The sequence below is a fragment of the Pagrus pagrus genome, assembly GCF_965226575.1.
Source record: "Pagrus pagrus genome assembly, chromosome: 3".
In the NCBI taxonomy this organism is placed as follows: domain Eukaryota; kingdom Metazoa; phylum Chordata; class Actinopteri; order Spariformes; family Sparidae; genus Pagrus; species Pagrus pagrus.
In genome coordinates this window covers 27,578,432-27,600,407 of record NC_140187.1, presented here as the reverse complement: position 1 = coordinate 27,600,407, position 21,976 = coordinate 27,578,432, and the positions used below count along the sequence as shown (strand labels likewise).

Sequence of the window (21,976 nt, the reverse complement as noted above, 5' to 3'; positions counted from 1 at the left end):
TAGATCCTACTGGAAGAGAATCCAAGAGCTCCCAGTTTGGCTCTGGCACTTATTTGTGAGGGTCTGCCATCATCACATAGCAACGGAAATAATTAGCCTACCGCTTTCAGAGAGTCTTGCTCAGATGGCCAATCTCACAGATTGCTTTCCCTCCCTCCAAACTTGACACAGCGCTCAAGCACTGGTTATTCATGTTCCCTGTGATGAGGCTGCCATGTAACACATACGGTATAAAGACATAAATCGCACACACTCTCTGCATCACGACCAACCAGCATGCACTGTTTGAAACCATCGCAACAGAAGAAGCGAGGCAGAAAATGGATGTTAATCTGAGATACACACTGAAGGGCCTACAGTACGAGACCTGATGGTGAACCCGGCTCAGGAGAAAAGCAATAAAGCTTGAGATGGTCACACAGCTGACAGCAGCACTCTTCACAGGTTCGGCACTTTTTATAGCTCATAATACAACTGGGAGCGAGAGACATGGAGATAGAGAGAGGGAGAGAGAGGGCGGGGGTCATGGCTGTCTTGAATCTTCTCCACTGTGGATCCTGTGGGTTCTGCCCTGCAAAATGTGGCCTCACACACACACACACACACACACACACACTTTGACAACGTAAGCTGGGCTCACTCCCTCTCTGTCTATATCAAAGGCCCCACCGTGCGGGGATTGACTTTTGTTCTTGGCAGCGTGAAAAAAGAGAAAACTTTATGATGTTTATTTCCCTCTGGTTTTATCTGACTCGGGTTGTGTTGTGGGGGGAAGTGTGCTCTGCTCGTTGTGTGTGACGACTGTTCGCAGCACGGGGAGTTGCTACTGTACGAGTGAGACGTTTGTTTGCCTTCTTTGCGAGATTGACAGATTGTTTGTCTATGTTGGCTGTTTCCTCAACTCATTTAATTGAAAATGCAGTCGTTTGCTCCTCCTGCCAACATTTCTGAGGGCAGAACAAATGAAAGAGGAGGAAAAGAGGAAGACATGCCTGGTGGGTCTGTTGTATCTCAATATCTTATGTGGCATCCAGGGGGCTCATTGGTTGGTTTTCAGATATAGGGGGAAAGACTGGGTCATTCATGTTGCTATGCTACTAGAGAAATGATGCACGTACAGAGAATGCATCCATGTTGCTGGAAACATCTCCAGGAGCAGAGCAGAGGCGATGAAGAGGATTTCTAACAGAATGCTGACCTCTAGTGGAGAACTGCAGCAATGGACTGTGTGAGTTCAGTCAATTTATGGCTGAATCCAAATGTCCACCCGCTGGACTTTCAGACGCCCAGAGGGTGGACGTGCTGTGATGTGTTCACTGTCATCACGTCAAATCTGTAAGACTAATATTAGCCACTGACAGACAGGCCTAAAGACGACAGTAATAAAATATTTGTATTCATATTTCTGTATCATGATGTGGTTGAATATTATTTCTGGCCTACATTATTCAAGTAAAAAGTTAATAAAGTAATTGTTCAGGACGTTCATAATAACTTCTACAATGTGGTGTCCATATTGCAATTAATTGTGGCTAATTAAATCAGTGAAGTCCGGTGAAGTCTGCACCTCAGGCATAGACTCTGGAAGTCTGCAGAAAGTCTGACTGGACTTTGGGTTTGGACGGCCCTCAGCAGTCACAGACATCCTGTGTCCACACATGTGGAGGCAGCTTACGTAGCAGCCATGAGGGAAAATACATCAATCAACTTCAAATGGCAAAGTGTATAAATTCTCATATTTACTCAAGTCAACAGCATGAGAACAAATCTATAAACAAATAAATATTTTAATTTATTACACTATCTCAAAGACATTGTGTCAGAAGTACAAGCAACAGGGTGGTGTCAGATTGTGGTCAACATTGTGCCTTACAGAAGTATGATCCAAAATACACAGACAACAATCAATACACTGCAAAAGAATTAAAAGCAAATGTAGGAATGCCATACCTAAACGTATTTACACATGGGCTCCGCTGCTGTTACAGTACTCTATGTTGCAGGTAGTATAAGAAAGCTAGCGTGCCGCTGAATTACATGGGTTTTACTTGTGTGAATCGTAGCTCTGCTTTTTATGACTCCTTTCCCTCAATACTGCAGCCAACACTGTTAGACATGGAGGAGCTGACTTTACATTCATGTCAACATTAACACCAGTGGGCAAAAAACCCACACATATCCAGTAAGAGACTCCTACAGCAGTGTGGGAACAGTGTGAACAGCAGTGAATCAGATTTGGTTACCTAGCTTTGTTGCACAATACTTTGGTGTTTGAAACGCCTCACTTCAGTTACTTCGAACAAACTCGCTCGTTAGCTAGCTGGCTAACCTGCAGGCCTAAGTCTAATTAGCTTGTTTACAAAAAGACTTAAAAACTGCAAAACTGATTTGATGTACGTATCATCAGTGACATCTGCCAGCGGTGACAAATAACGCAGAAACTAAACGTCTATTCAATACTTTTCAGATGACCAAGTTTGAAAGCTAACTCAGCTATGGATGAGCCTCCAATATGGCTGCCCAAAGAGATGCCGTGTCAGCTGAAAGCATCTTACTGCTACATTTGTGCACACGAACATTAGGCAGTGTATCTGTTTGTGGTAAGAGACACTGTTGACCTGGCAGTGGTTCGTTGTGCTCTCGCTGTTAGCACCGATAGAGTTTGTTGAGAGAGGATGAAGAGCGGATCAGGAGGAGACCGAGCCAGAGTCTTCAACATCTGTGGAGTCGTACTCGTCAGCGGATTCTGTGAGGGCCGGGTACGGCCGCGGCTGGTCCAGGTTGACGTAAGTGACGTTCAGACTGATGTAGTGTTCTCCCTCCAGGCTGGACAGGATGGTGGAGACAGCCGACACCAACGTGGCAAAACTGGGCCTCAACTCTGGATCAGGGTCCCAGCACTGAAGCATAATGCTATACCTGGAAACACATGGACAGAGTGTGTGTCTAAGCAGGGAGAGGTTGGTCAAAATAATCTATACTTACTCACTTAACAAAATATTTATGTTTCCTTTCAGCAGTGATGAGCAGAAGTTCATAGTGTTATGTTTTCTGTCTGAAGGTTACTGGATCTTTCAGACCCGACGCAGCCACAGTCCACCCACATAAGTGTTTTTGCTTATTATGCCTGATTAAACATCTTCTGAGGACTGTGTGGGCATGTAGACACTGTGCCTGAAGTCTGACCCACCTGTTATTTATGTTGCACCAGCCAGAATTACCACCTCCTGATTACATGCTGCCGCCAACCAGACAGGTTGCAGTTCAAATCCGTGTGTGTACAGACTGATGCAATACACTGTATGTAGTGATGACTTTGAAGGGACTTCTCACTGTATACATGTATATACTGATACTGATATGTATGACTCCAGTGGACAATTTCCAGTGAGGAACGTGCTGTTTTAATTAAACAGAGGCCACAGAGGACTGATAGAGAGTTGAGCCAAATTGAACCTTGTGTCGGGCCGACTTTGGTTGGAATAATGGCCAGAAAAGTATTCACATCAGTTCACTTGGAGGCCTAAAAACACTTAGTTTTAAGTAATGGTGAGCTGTGATAAAAATGTTTTTCTGTGGTCAGTGTTATCAGCCAAAAGTCCTACAACTGGCTGATGTTCAGCCAGATATATTTCAACAATCTGCCAGCAATGCGTATTTGCTTGGATGAGGGGGTTGATACCACTGATGTGTCTGTACTGTAAATATGTAGCTGGAGCCAGCAGTTAGCTTAGCTTAGCAGACAGGCTGGAAGCAGAATGAAAACAGATGAGGGACACAGGTAGCCTGCTCTGGCTAAAGGCTGCAAAATCTACCTACTGACGCCTCTAAAGCTCACAAATTAACACATTTTGTTCGTCACATCCAAACAAAAACAGAAGTGTAAAACTGACAATTTGCCGTTTTATGAGGGTGTTATGTGCCAAATTATTTCTTGGCTAGGACCAGTTGCCAAGCAACGAGGAAGTTGTTCCCGGCCCAGACGTAGTCAGTCAAAAAAGTAGCCATTCCATCTGTTGCCTCTAGTTTCATATTGGGTGGACACACATGAGAGTTGTATCTCATCTAACTTTCATCAGAGGCAAATAGGATTAAATCCCAAAACATCTATCCAACAATGGACTAATGTCCAGTGTGTCCTACACGGGTCGCTGGGTGACACTTTTCCCAAGTTGGATATATGACCAGGCCTCAGTGTACACCGGATGTGAATGGTTGATTTATTCTCCATCAATCTGTAAGTGGGCGAAAGCTTCCAGTCCAAAGGATTTAACATTAAAACAGCAAAAACTTGTCGGCTAATTCCTTTTGAAGACCAACGTGTGTGTGTGTGTGTGTGTGTGTGTGTTTGGTTTTGCGTGTGTTTGTGTGTGTGGACGTACACATTAACTCCCACAGTGCATTGCTTAACCATGTTGGAATAGCAAATAGTGGACAAGTTACAGGTTTTGCACGACTGAGTGACCATTCAAACATCTTGTTCTGACTACTTGGACTTTGTCCTCAGACCTTGTGTCACCGTCCTGTAACTATAAATCTGTGTTGGTATCACTGCTGTTTTAGTATTCGTAGTAGAGCAGCCTTTGGTTCTGTGATGTTTTACAATGGATGTACAGAAATTAAGCAACAGTTACAAACAACATAATGCTATTACTCTCCTGCTACTTACAAAGGGTCAGGACAGTACTGAGGCTGGGGAAGCCTCCTGCCCTTCAGTAGATAATGTGTTACATCATAAGGGTCCACCTCTGGGTAGGGGCTCGCTCCTCTGGTCAGCATCTCCCACATCAGCACACCAAAGGACCACTGCACCAGGAGAGGCACGAGTTAAAGCAAGGACCAGTCAACAACAAATCAGCATTGTGTTTTACACGTGGAAAAAATTTAAACAACTATTTACAACTTTAAAGGTGCTACATTTTTGTTGATTTTTGTCTCCCTGAAACTGGACAAAATGCTATGTAGACCAGTGTTCCCAAAACTTTTTGGTTTGTGACCCCTTTAGCTAAAGCCACGTCTCCATCTTTACATACAGTATGTACACTGTACGGGACCATTTCAACCAAAGGGCATAACGAGGTAAAATTATGCTATAAAAGAATGTTTTTTCTCTGCTTTTCTATCCTGTTCATCATGTAGTGATTTAGTGCAAGGTAAATCTGTCGGGTCAGTCACTGAGGTTGAGCACTGGTTCCCAAAAAAGGTATAAGGCGCAGTGAAGATCTGAACATGGGCTTTATTCACAGAGCCCTCACTTTCTTATAAACTGACTCCTCCAGCATTTGAAAAGTATCCAGTTAAAACAAAGAGCTAATAGAACAGCTGCCAAACATCAGTGAAAAGAAAACACTGCACTTGTCAAAAACGAATCTATTCATCATGTGTGATTGTTAAATATTGTTAAATACATAATACAGACAGAGAGTTGTAGAAAAAAGTTCCAAAAATATCTCACTGAAGCAATAATCACAGGAAATAATCACCTCAGAATTCATCCAAATTGCTCATTTCCATAAACTTCCTGCAGTTATAATGTTAACTATTTGAGTTAATTGTAGAGTTAATTGTTCCATAAAGTCTGTCACTTGTTCAGGGGATATGAGTCAAGTCTACTCAATGATAAAATAGAGGTCCCTTAAGGAAATAGGTTCAGAACCAGTGATGCAGAGGACAGCATCTAACAGTGTATTGATTATTTTCATAAATTAATATGGTAAGAATTGATGTGAAAAAGCAGCTTATACTGCGACACCTCAAACAAAGTTCTGTCAGATAATGCTGTTTTTCACTATAGCACCTACAACACTTGCACACCCTGAGAACCAAAATCCTGACAACTACTTCAGCGACCGCCATCACACTACAGCAGATCTTCATTTGCTCACCACATCCGACTTGGAGGTGAATTTCTGTGTCTGCAGGCTCTCAATGGCCATCCACTTGACAGGCAGCTTCGCCTTCCTGTGGTCCTGAACACTGTAATACTCCTTATCAAAAACATCTCTGGCCATGCCAAAGTCTGCCACCTTCACTGTATACGACTCATCCAGCCTACAGACAGAAAAGGGAAGGTGATGTTTGTGTTGCAAATCATCGTAACTGAGCACTGTGATGTAACATCCTCAATTTGTAGCATGAAACAAATTTGCTGATGGCCCTGCACATCTCGGTGACTCACATGCAGTTGCGTGCTGCGAGATCTCTGTGCACAAACTTCTTCTGAGCCAAATACTCCATCCCCTTGGCAACCTGCAGCCCGAAGCCGATCAAATCCTTCACGGTGGGGTTCTGAACAAATACAAAATACACATAACAAAAAAAAACAGTGTTACATAGTTTGCTAGGTACTAAACAGACAGTTGTGCGTCAATCAGATGGTTAATTGTGTTCTAATGACGCCGTCACACCCTCTTCTCGCAGCGAATGAAGTGCCGCAGGTCCCCGTGTTTCATGTACGGCAGCACCACTAGAGGGAGCCCTTCCTGCGGCAGGAGGATGCCCAGAAGAGACAGCACGTTACAGTGGTGGAAACCCTTCATGATGATCCCCTCCTTCAGAAACTGCTCCACCTCCTCCACATCTGTTATTCCTGATGGCACACAAAAAGGAAGAAAGACACTGAAATCACAATTTTGAGGAATTGAACACATCCTAAATCATGTGGCTTTTTGTTCTACAGAAGAGGAAGTGGAGACTTTACAGAGGCAGATATTACTCACTATTCAAAGACTTGACAGCGCAGTGGATTTCTCTGTTGTTGTGGTCTGTGAAGTAGCCGTGATAGACGGTGCCAAAATGACCTGCAGGAAAAACATATAAAGAATGAGACATGACTACTGCTGTTCCTTAAAAATATGATACAGGCTGCATAACAAGTGTTTTGTATCGGAGAGAGGTGTTCCTTACCCTTCCCTATGATCCTGTGGTGCTGCACAAGAAGCATCTCAGCGGGAATAAGAACGTCCTTCACCTCCTCCAGCAGCTCTGGCCTGAAACTGGAGATGGAGATCTTCTCTGGAGGCATGAGGGGGGTGAGTGTAGGATCTATGCTGCCTGCAGCGTAGGCCATGCTGGGGAACACCACCGGCCCAACCAGCGGGGTCGGAGGATTCAGGGATACTACTGGTAGAGGTCCAGAGAGAGGGGTTTACTAATGAGAAGCAAATTAGCTATGAATTATTAGAGCGAGTATGATATTTGCTTCACCTCTCCTGTAGTCCCCAACAGGCGACAGCTCCACATTATTTGTGCCAGAGCGGTTAGCACTGTGGGTCAAACGGGTCTCCACCATGGAGGCTGAAAAACATTTCACAACATATTTTAATCATCAACCCGCGGAGAAGGACACCTGTACATCCTACGCAACAACAGGGATGTTCCAGTTGAAAGACTTCATCCCAAATTCCCGGTAGCAGTAGCAGTTGTATAAACAGGTCTGACCAAGGTCCACCTAACAGAGAGGAGCCCACCTTTCTTCTTCTTCCGCAAGTGTTTCATGACGACGAAGGCCAGCACAGCTCCCGCCACCAGAGCAGCCAGGATCCCCAGAACAATGCCCACCATGTAGTGGTTGCTGACCCTCGCCACCGTGCCAACGTTGTGGACCTGCCCGTTGATGGAGATCTAACGAACAGTCCAACAGACACATAGTGAATACCATTATTACTGCATTATTTTCTTGTAGCAGTCCCAAAGAGAAAATATACATTAATAACTGAACTTCAGTGCCTCAACTGTACCATTTAAATTTAAGTTAAATGATTCTTTGTTAGATGACTTCTTCAAACACACATCCTGAAAATCATGATTGCTTTACTCTGTCAGCATTGTTGATGGTTTGCTCATGATTCATTCGAAAGGTAACTAGTTCCTGACAAACCTTAAAGATCCAGAGGGAGGATTTAGTGACATCTAGCAGTGTGTGTGTAGATTGCTACCAAATGAACACAACTCGTTCCACCCACCTCTACAACGGCCGATAAAAACCCCAAAATCCTAGAAGCAACCCTGCATTTAGTATGCCAGAAAAAGATTTAGTATGTCCTAAAACTAACTATGAAAAGCAGTATGCCAAAAATACCAGTACGCAAGCCAGCATGCTTTTCTGGCTGTTTCGCTGGCCGATGACACATGTACACACAACTGCAGTATGTACTAAAAGCAAAAAGAAAAAGCATGTGATTGGGAATGCACCCTAACTGTCTAAAGTCAACGTTCGGTTTGTCTGTTCTGGGATACTACAGAAACACAGCAGTGCAATAAGGCGAACTCTGTGAAGGAGGACCTGCTCCCTCTGTCAAGGTAATAAAAACAAAATGATTTTACACACTGACGTTTTTAGCTTAGTGTTCCCTCCATGTTTTAGATGTTTCCCTGCCCCAACACGTCAGATTGAAATGAATAGGTAATTATCAGGGTGCAGCAGAGCTTGATGACGAGCTGATCATTTGAATCAGGTGGGTTGGGGTAGGGACATATTGTATATTCAGCTTTTGCTTTTTGCATTATTCGCCTATCCCATCCAACGACAGCTGGACAGTGTTCTTGCACAATGCACAAGAGTGTTTGGTGATGGCACATACATGACCTGTGGCCCTGTGTTGCATGCTGGATCCTGGTAAGTCAGTCAGTTAATGATCATTCAAACCTCCAGCCTGACTAACCTTCACCGGCAGTCCCTCACTGGGGATGGTCATGTTTTTGGGGATCCTGCAGGTGATCTCATTATCCAGGACTTTAGCATCGCAGTTAACACCCGCCACCGTCATAATGATGGTCATACAGGAGCTCACCAGGTTCAGCTTCTGATGCTGTGCACAGAGAGGTCATGTCGATATGTCAGGATTTGGAAAATTAAGAAATTGTTATTAATTCAAAAGCAGATCCCCTCAGAGCTATCTCTTACATGTAAAGACACTTCGTCAAACCCAGGGTACAAATTCAGCACGTGTCCATCTGTTTCAAAAGGTATGGGCTCGCCGTAAGGATGGTAGGAGAACTCTTTGTCCCAAAGTCCCAACGCTCCGTCCATGTCGAAAGACAGCTCTCCTTCCTCGGTCTCATCTCTGGGAAACACAGGAGTGATACACTCCATCCTGTTGGGCAAGGACTTGCCTATGCACTCCTGAAACAAAGCAGTGTGATCAGACTTTAACGCTGAGCACTAGACAGTAAAATGTATATGACCTCCGAGGGAAGTCGAGTAATTTTAAAAATAATGCATTTGAATGTATCTCCTGTGCATTATGACGAACACTGTACCCTTGTCACAGGTTTCAAGTGGCTCTCATTGGGTTTGAAGCGGATGATGGTGCGGTAAACAGAATCCAGGTTCTCCCCCTCAACCACAACTTTTGACCCCCTGCAATTCAGACGAAAAGTGAGGGATGGTTACCTTTCCATGATGTTAGAGAAAGTAAGACTATTTCCTGTTATGACTGAATTTTTTTTTTTCTATGTCTTGATCCAATAGGATGATTTAGCAGCTGTTTGTGTTGAGGTCTCACTGGCCTACCTGTCAAAGCTACAGCCAGGCAGAACAGCTGTGATCTTTGGGTTTTCTTTGTAGTAAAACACCTTCGTGGTGAGGACAGGAGACTTGTCGATGAACACACTCAGAGGGACGTCCCTCACCTCGGAGATGTGTTGGGACAGACAGATGATGGAGGACACATTGCCTTTAGGCTTTGTGACTCTGTAAAAAGACAGAAGTATGTTAATTACATGCTAGATGGACAGATAAACGTCGTAAATCAAAAAGCTTTCGGTTTTAAAAATCTTTTAATGTTCAGTAGCCTTAACAGGGCAAAAAAGTTTAGCTCCGAGTCACTCTCTGGATGCCAAAACCTTTGTGTGTGTCAGCCTGTGGTTTCTCAAACCTCACTTATCTACAAACAAGTTGGAACGTGTTTGCTTGATACGTCATGGCAATAAAAATGCTCCGAGCAGCATCTCATCATCTTAACCGCTACAAAGTAGGGCATCTACACAACGCTGTCAGGGAAACAGTGTAAAACAGAGGCTGGTGATGAAAGCTTCACATATTTCCACACCTCTTTATGGGACAGGGCACGTCATTGAGAGTGACCCTCCTGGTCTTCCCAGCATCTAAATAGGGTCCAGTCACTGTGATGAGTGTGCCCCCAACACGAGGCCCGTAGTTTGGCTGGATTTCAGTGATGTTGGGGATCTGGAGTGACAGTTTGTCATAGTATTAGGTTAGATAAACAGTCTCCAGAAATCACATAGTGTATAAAATATGTACAGCTTGATAATAGCAAAGGTTACCACGAACGTGAATCCTGGCATTTCTGCCTTCCCATCAATGGAGTAGCGTCCCTCCACCTTGCCCTCATGTACCTCCACTGTAATGTTGACAGGTTTGGACAGTTCAGTTGCCCCAGAGCGAATCTTGCACACCAGGCTGAAGAGCAGCACAATAAAACATTAGTTACTGCAGCAACGCCAATGACAATGACTGTTAACATACAGCTTTCAAGTTAGCATAAATCAAAAACGACATTGTCTTTATAGAATTAGTTTGTTGTTGAATCCCTTATCACAAAATATCTTCTCAAACCTTAAATGTATCAACAAACTAAGCTAACTGACCCAAAACTCCCCAAAACTGTAATGACATTCTCATTAGCCTCAGCTGTATTGTGTCAAGTGCTAATTAGCTATTGACAGCATGCTAACACGCTAAACTAAGATGGTACACATAGTAAAAAATAACCTGGTAAGCATCAGCATGTGTCAGTTTCAGCATTGTCATTGTGAGAATGTTAACACGCTAACGATAGCCTCGCAAAACCGTTAGCATGACTGTAGACTCTTGTCTTTTTTAACTGCAGCCTACATATTGGCTACGTAGCTGTATTTGGTGAATGTAAACTGGCTACATTGTGTCACAAGCTGCTGCAAATTACATTTGATAATATTGTAAAGGTTTTTCTTTTTTTCTAAAGTTTATGACTGAAAATACTTATGCTGACTCTGACAAACTCTCCACCTCAGAGACTGCCAGTGAAACTGAGGAGGTGAACACGCTTAACATTAGCCATGCTACAAATGCTGCTAACCTGGTCATACATGGCACTATTATAGGCCGTTCTACATGTTATTGTAGGCCCAGTTTAATATGCAACATAATTTTATACAATATTCTGTCCGTCTTACTATCAGCTTCGCTTTTGGACTGAAAAATGTTGTAGACCCCTTGTCTATACAGTCAGACATTGTAGTAGAGTTTCAGATATCAATTTCTCCACAAACTGTAGCCTCAATAGACCAGATCACATTGCAGCAAAGATATGTTTGTTTGTTTTCATGTAAGAATTTACAAGCTTTATATTTGAAATCCACCCCTGGGAGTTCCTTGCCCCTTGAAAATAAAACCAAATTGGCAATAGTACTAACAGATTGTACTCAGAGCCAGATTAAGATCTGCGTGGTTACTCACTGTGTGTTGTTGCTCTTGGCTGGAATCACAGTGCAGGCGGTCTGTCCCAGTCGGACCTGGTGGGTTCTGGAGCTGATGGCGGGCCTTATGGGGGACTGGAACTCCCATCCACACACCGTTAGCTCTGTTTGACCATCAGGGGGAGCAGTCCGTGGAAAGAACTGCGTCAATAAAGCAGAATATACTGTATAGTACCACCTTGAAATGAAATGTAATTGTTAGTTGCACAGAGAGATGCTTCTGGGCTTACAGAACAAACCTCACCCCAGTGATCCCTGGTGGGCAGGACTCGTTCCTCCATCGACTCTCACACTCGCTCTCCCAGGTGCACACTCCAGAGCACCAGCCACAGCCCATGAACTTTGGGGCTGTCAGACAACTGGCGCAGGTCAGGAAGTGTTGGCAGCCCGGCCCTCTCTGGGGCACCTGGATCATCTGCAACAGAGAGCTAACCATTTTAGGAGAAGGATGCTGCATGATATTTCATCATTACAGTTTATTTGCATGATTTTTAAGAAAAGATGTGTCATTTTCTGGGAGGAAATGGCATTAACTGTTATCTAGCATAACCAGACATGTGAAAAAATGCTGAAGTTGCTGATTGTCTCAAACACCAGAAGACCGATGTGATTACTGATCCAGTGTCAGACTCCAATATCCACCCTGCCCCAAACTACAGAGCCATATCAAGTTTATCGATTTCCTTCTGCCACTTATTAGTTCTTAGAGTCATCACGTCCCAGCATGCACTGGGCTGAAGGCAGGATAACACTCAGGGGAGGTCTCCAGAGCTTCATAGGCCAATCAATCACACTCCCACCTCATTTGTAATTGTAATGTAATCTGACCTGCCTGCCACAGTACTCTGGGAGGAAAGCCGACCCTAAGAGCCTCCTGCCATTAGATGACGTTAATATCCACTAAACCAGTGTACGTGTACATAAAAACTGCCCAGAAAAACTGTTTCACACATTTAAAGACATGGATTGCTACTGTACCTTGTCTCCAACCACAAAGAGAAGATACTCTGATGAGTAAACAGCAGCAATGGATGAGACCCTCTGGTTCTCTACCAAAGAGTAATTGGCAAAGATAATGGGGCTGGATCGTGTCAATACAAGCTGCCAACACACACACAACATATGATTATTAGTAGTGGATCATACGACGGTCAAGTCAAGTCACACAGGTATTTGATACATCATGTTGTGTACCTGCAGCAGGCGTCCAGTAGAGGTGCCGATGTGTGCAACAGTCTTGTTCTCTATGGTTGTGACCAGCAAGGACGTGAGGAGGACGTCCGTCATCTGCCTGTTGAAGAGGTCCACTCTGTAGTAGGGCTTTGACACCATGGTAGGATGGTCTCTGCATGTGGCGTTGTTCTCCATGCTCTAGTACCAAGGCCACAGCAGCAGAGGACAGGAAGATGAGACGATGAGGGAGAAGGTGAGGCAGAAAATACACTCAACATGATCCATCTTTTTTAATATTTTTTCATTTTGACTTGTAGATGCTCTGGACTTGTTGAAAATGTTTGGATCCCACGAGTCAGACATTCTTCATGGTTTGAGTTTTTGGTTTAGTGATGTCTTGTTTTATTTTGTAAGTTCTCTCCTCATGTATCATGTTTTGCTTTTCACTTCCTCCCTTTCCCGCCTGTTTTTCCTGCTCACCTGTGTTGGATTAGTTTATTAGTCTATTTAAGGTTGTGTTTTTCTCTTACATGTGTTGCTCCCTCTGTTTCTGTTGCCAGCTTTTTGTGCTTGGACTTTGTATTTTGTATTTATTGGACTACGGTTTACAGCTTTATTCTAAGCGCGCTCGGTCTTTGTTCTTCCTTTGCCTAGCTCCTGAGTGTCCTGCGTTTGGGTCCTCCCTTCTTGCTCAAACGTACCACTTTCAATGGTAACACACTTGTGTTAAATTTGTGGATTAAATTTGCTCAGTTATCATGGAAATGGATCTGTAGGACAGAGCCCATAATTAGACCCTGAATTAAAACTGTTCTGTTAAACTGCCATCCTTAAGGTCAAGAATGAACTCACATCCTGAACTTACAAGTAAAGACAGACGTGTCCTGAGTGCTGTGGATGGCATCATAACATATCCACATTCATGACAACTAAGCAAACGCCATCTGCTGCTTATATTCATGTAAAAATGCCCTTTTAAAACTGATGAACCATCATCCATGTATAAATGTCTTAAATAAAATCTTCCATCTTTTAAAATGCACAGATGTATTACCAGCTGTTTGCTTGTAAGGACGTGGTATGAGCTGCTCTGGTCATCAAGGTAATAAGGACAAACACAGTTCCTGGAACACCAGAGGCACAAGGTGAAACGGTCATGATAATACGATCATTACATAATTGAAGAGGCCGTGACAAATGATTATGTGCAGCATTACTGACAGAAGGATTGCCTTGTAGCTATAGACACTGAGCCGGTCGGATCACTGTTTGATTAAAGGAGTCTTCCTGTAAACACTGACTAATATCTCTGATGCCAAGATATGAAAACAAAGAAATTACACTTTGTAATTGTTTTCTTGGCATATAAAAGTGGAAACAGGAAACTGGGAATTCAATCAAATGAATGCAAAAAAATATTGGAAGATGTTATTCGGCTCCACTGTCCTGTCTCAAGGGCCAAGGGCTTAAGGAAAAATACACTGCAGCATTGATGTTGACTGAAGTCATGAACCTCCATACTCCAGATGTGCACAAAATCTTGGTTATAATTTTGTTTCCTGAACTCTAAAACTCAAATTCCACTGACCTTTTATCTTAAAAAACAACATTATTTCGGAGGCTTGTACGTAACTAGCCAATGAAATTAATGAAGGTTAAAAGGTTGAGATATCTCCAAGGACCAACTCTAAAATGATATTGAGAAAATGTGTGAACGAGAACACTATTCAAAATCTGATGTATTTATCATATCCTGTGCTAAATATTTATATGAGCACATAAGCCATAAACATCCTGTGATCAACAGATTTGCAAACTCATACTGAATTTTTTTTTGTACTTTCCTAATGCGTAAATAATTCAATGATGTTCAGAAAAGCATAGTATTTATGAGTAAGAGATGAAATTGGCAGGTGTTTTGATCCACTGAGAAATGGAAGAACCAGGATTTCAGATTGTTGGACAATCCCCCGGCTGGTTACTCAACATTCAGACCAGCAGCCAAAAGCAACAAAACAGAAGGAGCCGGAGGAGAAACATTCACTGCTCCAAGTAGAAAGTGCTTCTCCGAAGACAAATAGCCGAAAGAACATCCAAAAGAGAGCATTCAAACTTCATATAAGGTCCAACTTTTAACAGCTGAAATCAAAGCCAGCTTTCACCTCACGGGGTTGTTTCTGAGAACCAACATTTGTTCTCCTGCTACAAGTTCAAAGAGTCAACATCCAAACTATGAAATCATGGCTGCAAAGAAAGCAACTCAGTTCTGGGAATTTTACTGAACTCTCAGACTGGCTAGAATTGACTTTTACTAAATAGGGATGAGGAAGTCGGACCACAACCCTCCTCTCCCCAGCAGCCAACACTGAATATAATAACATTAAAAATATGTAATATGATAATATGCATGGGATCTGCTGGTAAAAAGCAGTTTTCCCAAGAGAGTCGACACAAAAAACACAAAGCTATCATAAGACCTTTAAAAATATATATCCAAATGCACACTACGGCCTTAAAAGGATACTGAATACACTCACAACACCAGTGCCAGTTATACACAGACTAATATAATAGGAAGGAATGAGGAAAATGTTTTTGACTGACAGGAGATAAATTCTGAGGTTTTTCTTTTCTTCCGTCTTCCTGTCTGACCTGATATATTAACTCTGATACAGAAAACAAGTCTTAATGCCACTGCACTCACTGCCAGCTGGCCTCCTTCCAATTTTCATTCCACTGGTCCCTAATAAGTGTGTAAGCCGCCTTTTCCATATTTATTTTCCAATCCAAAGAGCAATTTGTATCCTTGTTTTCTTGGATTTAACAGCAAGTGCTGACTGATAGCTGACGCAAGTTGTAGTTGCATTCTCTTTGTCGGCTGGGATGCAAATTACCTGAATGGTACTTCAAGGAAATGCACAAAATTTCCCTTTCATGGGCATAATAGACCTCACATGGCAGCCATTTTCCTCTGCCATGCTCAGGGAAGCTCAAATGCTGGGATTACGTCAATTTATTATCATTTCAGCACTTCTCGACTGGTCAGCGACTTGAAAGGTGATGGAAAGTGAAAATCTGGAGGCGAGCCATATTCAAAAGGAAAATAACATTTGATAACCCATTAGCTAACGTTAGCATTCATGTGTTGAGATGTGTGTTGATAGAGTTTATTTACACTTTTCCTATCGCATCAAACAGTAACATTAGCCAGGAAGTGGTTGAATGCTATCATTAATTGTTGTATATAGGAAGCTCTTATCATAAATGTTGTTTTACCTTGAAATACGGCCCGATGTCTGTCTGAGCTTTAATGGTCTATTGGAAGATGTATACCTATATCTGTTTCATTTGTCACCATGGTGCAGTATGTATGACCCATAGTAATGATAAAGGAAAAAACAAAAATCCAGTAAAAGTTTGACCTTTGGGGAAATAGCCTTATTCACTTTCTTGCCAAACATTAGATGAAAAGATTGATGCCACTCTCATGTGTTCATGCTCAATTAAAAAACCGGAGCACAGTCGTCATGTGCAGTATGAATAAGCTCTCAAGGGTAAGTTTAATTCACATTTCCGATAAAAACAAAACTTCACTTTCATTTTCACCTTTAATCTTACACAATAATTGGCTGACAGATCCATCATGGAAAACAGTGAGTCAGACTATAATGCAGCTGGAGCTGATTCTGTGCTATGATCAAACCGTTTTACAGTCAGTCTGTTTCTCATTTCATTCGTCATGTTTGGCTTTGCCATCGTACAACTGCGCAGTGACGCTGCTCCTGCCGGTACTGTGGGGAGACTGTTGCTTTGTTGAGGGGTGTCCATGATTGCATAAACTGATATTTCTCTGGAAGGAATTCCTATAAATACTTATTTAATTAACCTGTTTGGATATTGTCTTCCACTGTTCGTGTACAAACAAACTTAAGTTCCGAATGAGTTCATTCAGCCACAACAGGGTCTCAGTGGCCTGGCTTTGTTTACTATACTTTCAATATTTACACAAATGGTAAGAGAACAGACACGAGGCATAGTTTATAGCTCCATGCCCACATATTAACATGGTAAACAGGCTCTATCAAGATACCTGCACCCTGAGTCAGCAAATAAGTATCCATGACAATGTGTGCACTTCAGAAACATACCTAGATGTTTTTATTTTAAGGGAGTGGATCATTTTATCCTGTAGACTCCAAATACTTTCCCTCTCAGTAGGAGAAGGGCTAGGATTAAATAAGTGTGCACTTCTTCCTACTCCTTTTCGGGCATGTCAATGCTTGTTAATGGAATACACTTTGTAACATGCTTTTCTTTTTATTATGCTCATTTGTTGAACTAATTTAACTTTTTGTTTTGTTTTCACATGTCTGAATACATGTCATTCATTCATTCTTAGGAAAATCAATCACAACTCTGACAACTGAATTTGCCTTTCAACCAGCATCCTGAAGAAAATCCAACAGGGATTCTTTCTAAGTAATAAAGGTAGACCTGAGGTCATATTAATCACCTGGACTGTCAGGCTCACCTCATGCGGACAGCTCTCACAGGGCTGGAAATGGCAGAGCCCTCTGGAGAGCTGCTCTGGGCCGGACTCGCAGCAGTCATCCACCCCATCTACGATTGCCATGTTCACATTGTCCATGGGGAAGGCGCACAGGGCCGAGTCGTGCTCTGTGACCCCGTTGTCGTCAGTAACCGCAAAAACCCCGTAGAGAATGTCATCCTCCTCCTCCGCCCCTAACTCCTCTGCCAGCTCCCTGCCAGCCTTACCAAAATGGGCTGCCTGGACCACGTTGTACACCACATCCTTGTAGGGTTCACTGGCTACGTTCCTCCTCCGGCGTTTCGGTTCAAAGCGACACTCCAGGATCACCTCACGATACCGCTTCATTTCCCATTCGTTCCGTGGGAGTCGACCCAAGCGAGTCTGAAATGGCGATGAGTCTGAATCTGGGCTCTCTCTCTGAACTGAGAGAAAGTAGACAAACTCCTGAGTGAAAAAGCTGTAGACGTATTCGATATGATATGTACTCCGCAAGCCCGGGAGGACAGTCAGGCCCCGCACATCACTGTAGAAACCATCTTCTGTGGCCAGAGGTCGACGCACTGATATTGACTTCCTTCCGTAACGCTGGGTCACACTGTCATTGACAGTGTTGGCAACAAAGAAGTAGACTGTCTGACCCTCTTCGACCATGGTTACTTTGGTACCCAGAGGGCTCGCCACACAGTCAGGACAGTAGGCAGCAGAGTTCGAATCCTCTCTAAACAAACACTTTGAAAGAGAAGGCGGCTCTCCATCTTGGTTTAGTTGATGGGAATAGCACACACCATACTGAGAACTTCCACAAGAGTATAAATACATAAAGAGAGTATCCAGCAGCAAGACCTGATTGTCGGTGTCCTCCAGGAAGTTGGGATCCTTGTCAACGTCGCACAAATCACATATCTGACACTCTGGGCTTCCCACCGGTCCTGTTTGGAGCTCCCACACCTTCTCCAAGCTTCTGTTGACAGCTTCGATCACATTCTGAGAGGCAACATACACCTCCTGGTAAAAAGAGTTGTTGACTATGTTCTGGATGGGGCCCCGGGCCTGGAAGAAGGGCATGGTATAAACAACAGAGAAGTTGGCAGGGCTGGGGGCAAGAGAGGAACAGTTGCCCAAGGCAACGGCCAGCAGAGTCTGGAGCCAGACACTTGTCCCCCAATGTGTGATCCAGTGGACCATCTCCACTCCGGGGTGCACGGGGGGCAACAGCACAGACGATGTGGGGCTACCTCCAGGTCTGATGTCGGGGCCAAAGCATCCTTAACACCAGCCGCTGATACCTGAAAGAAACAGATGACAGAGTCTTTAAAGCAAGAAAACATCTGCCCTCTTGACAAGAGCTAGATAAGTACAAAACCAGGAGACAGTTAGCTTAGCTTAGCATAAATAGTGGAAAATGGGGGAAACAAAGCTAAGTTATGGACATGTGGTGCAAAAACGAAGACCCTTTTAAAAGTCGACACGGGGATGGATGTTGGTCGGCAGGAAAGGTGTGATCAGTAGGTCAGAGCGACAGTGGGGATCAGCACTGTGGCAACTATGAGGGGACACAGTACTTCAAGTTAAGGACCATAATAAGCCCCACGTCTCCCAGCCAACAACGTCATCATCCATCACAATGTTTCACTGTGGACATCGTCATAGGTTAATTTGGTAGACATTGCCTATCAGCACATCTGAAACTGCTAAGAGCTCTGACTTCCTTCAGTCCTGTATTTACCATGGGGCTCCCAGTGAAGGCTGCAGGAAATCAGTGCTCCCAGTAAAGAAATAGTCCAAACCCAAAGTTATCACAGAAGATATGTTGTTTTACGGATAAGGTGCTATCTGGGAGTATACATCATTTCAGTCTGCTTAGTTATGTTCCGTACTTAACTTGCGGTGACAAAAATCATCGTCTTGGTTTGGCCAGATGATGATAAATGTACATGCAGTCATAAAGATAAAAGCTCCTTCTGACTCCCACTGAGAAGTGTTTACACAATCAAACAGAGGACTGTGCTAGTGTCGCTCAGTACAGCAGACAGTGGATAAAACTATTTTTTGTGACTTCCTGCACAAGTCATTCATATCTGCCTGGTCATGTTTATTCTGGTTAACCCAAAGTCTTGTCTATTTTACTTCCCTTATGAGTCATGTTTGTTTTCAGAGTTACACTCTGTGACAAACCAAGCTTATGGCCTCAGTTCAACTATACTGCAGTAAATGTATCATATAAAACTCAGCATTTTTCCATGGCACATCTTCATCAGTCTCTGAACAACCAGCCCACCAAATGGAACCATGTTTCAAACTGCTAGCCGGGTCCTCAACCTGAACAGACGTTGTCGGGTGGATCATTAACCAGACACATCACGGTAAGGCTGTATTCAAGAACCCCGGCCTCTCTACTTTGGATTCCTGTCACAACCACTACGTGCCTTTCAGGGGGAAAGATGTGCACGGACGGATGGTCATATAGGGACATGTGCCTTTTTAAGTCCCAGGTGAAAAAGAAACGACTCGCCTGCTCGTGCCAAAGAATTTCATCAACACTGATGAAATTATTTCGCAGCAGAGAAACTTTATTTTGACCCAAATTATTTCAAGAAACCGGCACTTATTCTCACTGTAAGCAGTCATGTGGAAAAAAGTTTGGAGTCAAGAGTCTGGTGTCTTTACATCAATAATTCATAGAAGCGCACTAACTTCGTGTTACATTTTAACATTTGCACCTTCATGTGAGGCCGAGGTTAAGGTGAGAGGACATGGGTATACATAGTAATGGCACTGATTGACTTTCTTCATGTTCATGGTTAATAAAGCAAATGGTTGAAATTGAGTTTCCATTCATTGTACTATAGTGCTATTTACAGACTGCATCAGTGCATTCAAGTAAAGAGGATACCAGCCTCCTCTGTCCTGTTATTACAACATATCAACCAGATTATATATGATTCTGATTTATAGTCACTGTTAAGTTATTCGATCTTATATAGAAGACAATGTTTCCTTACTATCATTTACTAACAACAATGACCTGCAAGGCTACAGATAGAGGGATGCAGACTGAATGCAACAGCTTTATTGGATCAGTGCCTGGCTCACGGGCACTCTGGTGGTAGTTAATTAGAGTGAAAGAGAGCACCTCACAATAATGAATTACTGCACAGATATCCACAGGGATCTGAAGAGGCAATCTGCTGTGCATACAATCAATGGTGAAAACACATTGGACCCCAAGGACACATGTATCGATTCAGTGGCAGGAAATGCCTCCCAAACCATTACAGAACCACCAGAACCCACCAGTTTGGAGAAACAACAGCTCAGCATTTACTTTATTTTGAAAGGATTCAGATAAAGAATGATTTCTTTGTTTGGGCTTATTCTTCAAAAGTATTCAATCAATCAATCAATGGACAATCAATTGTAAAAAGTGTACAGAAGCAGCATCATTGTTAGCCTCTGTTAGCTTTCATCTGTTTTATTTCTGTTCATTTTTTTTTGGTCGAAGCCTTTGTTTTTAATTTCATCTCCATTGCCATGTTCATGCTTCCATGTTTTCTTATCTTCCCAGTCTTCCTTAAGTCCTGTGAAATCGTGCCAGTGCATTCTGGCCCTGACCCACATGTTTGATGGCATTTGATATCCCTTCAGCTGCACCAGATATGAAAGGTTAAACAAAGGAACACTGGCTCTGTGAGTTTTATGAATAGTTACTGTCAGGTAATGTGGTCCATTACACACACTGTACTGAGAATAAACCCAGTTATAAATGCAGATGTTCACATTTCATCACTCTCACATTATGAATGAAACATTAAACGAGACAATTCCCCAGCTCCCCCCTTATTGTCATTGATTTGAATTCTGTAAGTGATGCACAGAAACAAGATGAAGTTACAATGTCCCTGTGTGATGTCTCTGTGGCAGTTGTATACCTACAGTGGCTGCATGTTTACTGTGAAACCTGAAATACTAAGCAGTGGCTTCTTATTTACTACCTTGTTCAAACACATCATGTACAGTACATGCAGCTGTGAGTGTTATGAAAAGCCTACCTGCACAGGTTAGTTACTGTCCTCTCTTCAGGGAAGCAGTGAGGGCTGGTCCTCCTCTGACTTCAGATGACTGATCCCTCCTCAGACAACACGATAAAAGTAACTTGTGTTTAAAGTTGGAGCCTGTCCGTCCTCACAAACAGCTACAACGTGTGAAGTGTGTTAGTAGCGGGTTTAACTTCAGCTCCCAGTATGAGTCGGTGTGCTCTGCCTCAGTGGCTGCAGCAGCTGGCTCCTCCTCCTCCTCCTCCTCACCGCTCCAGACTGACACATACACACCGACCCAGTGAACCCACGCGCTGGATTGGTTAACTCACCTTTCCCGGTGACGCAGATGACCATAACAAACCAGGACACACATGATTGTGCATTTTTGGATTGTTTACTGTGTTTTTTATGTGGCTTGTTTCTGTCTTTTTAGCAACCAGTTGAAGATTACTCACTGCACACTTCACCCCTCTTCACTGAGCCTCACTCCCAGTGTAGTTAGTTTTCTTATTGTTTAGGCAACAAACCTGCATGTCTACTGCTTCATCTGATGATGGTCCCCTGAAATATGATGAACTGTAAGGAAATAGCTGGAATAACTGAATAATAATATTTGTGTTATTATACTGGGACTAAAAATAGGGTTGTGTTGATATTATTAAAGGTGCAGTATGTAATGTTTAATCAGAAGAGAAAGAGCTTCATTTTATGCCTAAACAAAATATGTAAATAA

At 43.0% G+C, this 21,976-nt stretch overlaps 1 protein-coding gene across 2 annotated transcripts; it reads right to left on the bottom strand.

Moving 5' to 3' along the window:
• Window positions 1–1,812: 1,812 nt before the first annotated feature.
• Window positions 1,813–21,402, bottom strand: mst1rb (macrophage stimulating 1 receptor b). Of its 2 annotated transcripts, none has more exons than XM_084347982.1 (21): window positions 21,256–21,402; window positions 17,186–18,492; window positions 12,676–12,852; window positions 12,460–12,582; window positions 11,726–11,896; window positions 11,462–11,622; window positions 10,288–10,423; window positions 10,053–10,189; window positions 9,515–9,694; window positions 9,262–9,361; window positions 8,906–9,124; window positions 8,664–8,810; window positions 7,470–7,623; window positions 7,207–7,296; window positions 6,907–7,122; window positions 6,720–6,800; window positions 6,408–6,589; window positions 6,179–6,288; window positions 5,886–6,051; window positions 4,670–4,806; window positions 1,813–2,919 (listed from the first exon to the last, which is right to left on the bottom strand). In XM_084347982.1, the coding sequence occupies exons 2-21, from the start codon at window positions 18,389–18,391 to the stop codon at window positions 2,688–2,690; spliced, it is 4,125 nt and encodes a 1,374-aa protein (XP_084204108.1). In that variant the 5' UTR covers window positions 18,392–18,492; window positions 21,256–21,402; the 3' UTR covers window positions 1,813–2,687. The 2 variants fall into 2 exon arrangements, with proteins under 2 accessions (XP_084204108.1, XP_084204109.1); XM_084347983.1 differs by having other exon boundaries at window positions 6,907–7,119.
• Between the last annotated feature and the right edge of the window lie 574 nt (window positions 21,403–21,976).

What these genes read in the sequence shown, in the direction of transcription:
- mst1rb (XM_084347982.1), bottom strand. Translation starts at nt 18,391, where the DNA reads ATGGTCCACTGGATCACACATTGGGGGACAAGTGTCTGGCTCCAGACT. An exon ending in CGCTGTCAAGTCTTTGAATA is followed by an intron (nt 6,590 to 6,719) that starts GTGAGTAATATC and finishes GTGTGCCATCAG; the next exon opens with GAATAACAGATGTGGAGGAG. An exon ending in TCACCTCCAAGTCGGATGTG is followed by an intron (nt 4,807 to 5,885) that starts GTGAGCAAATGA and finishes CTCCTGGTGCAG; the next exon opens with TGGTCCTTTGGTGTGCTGAT.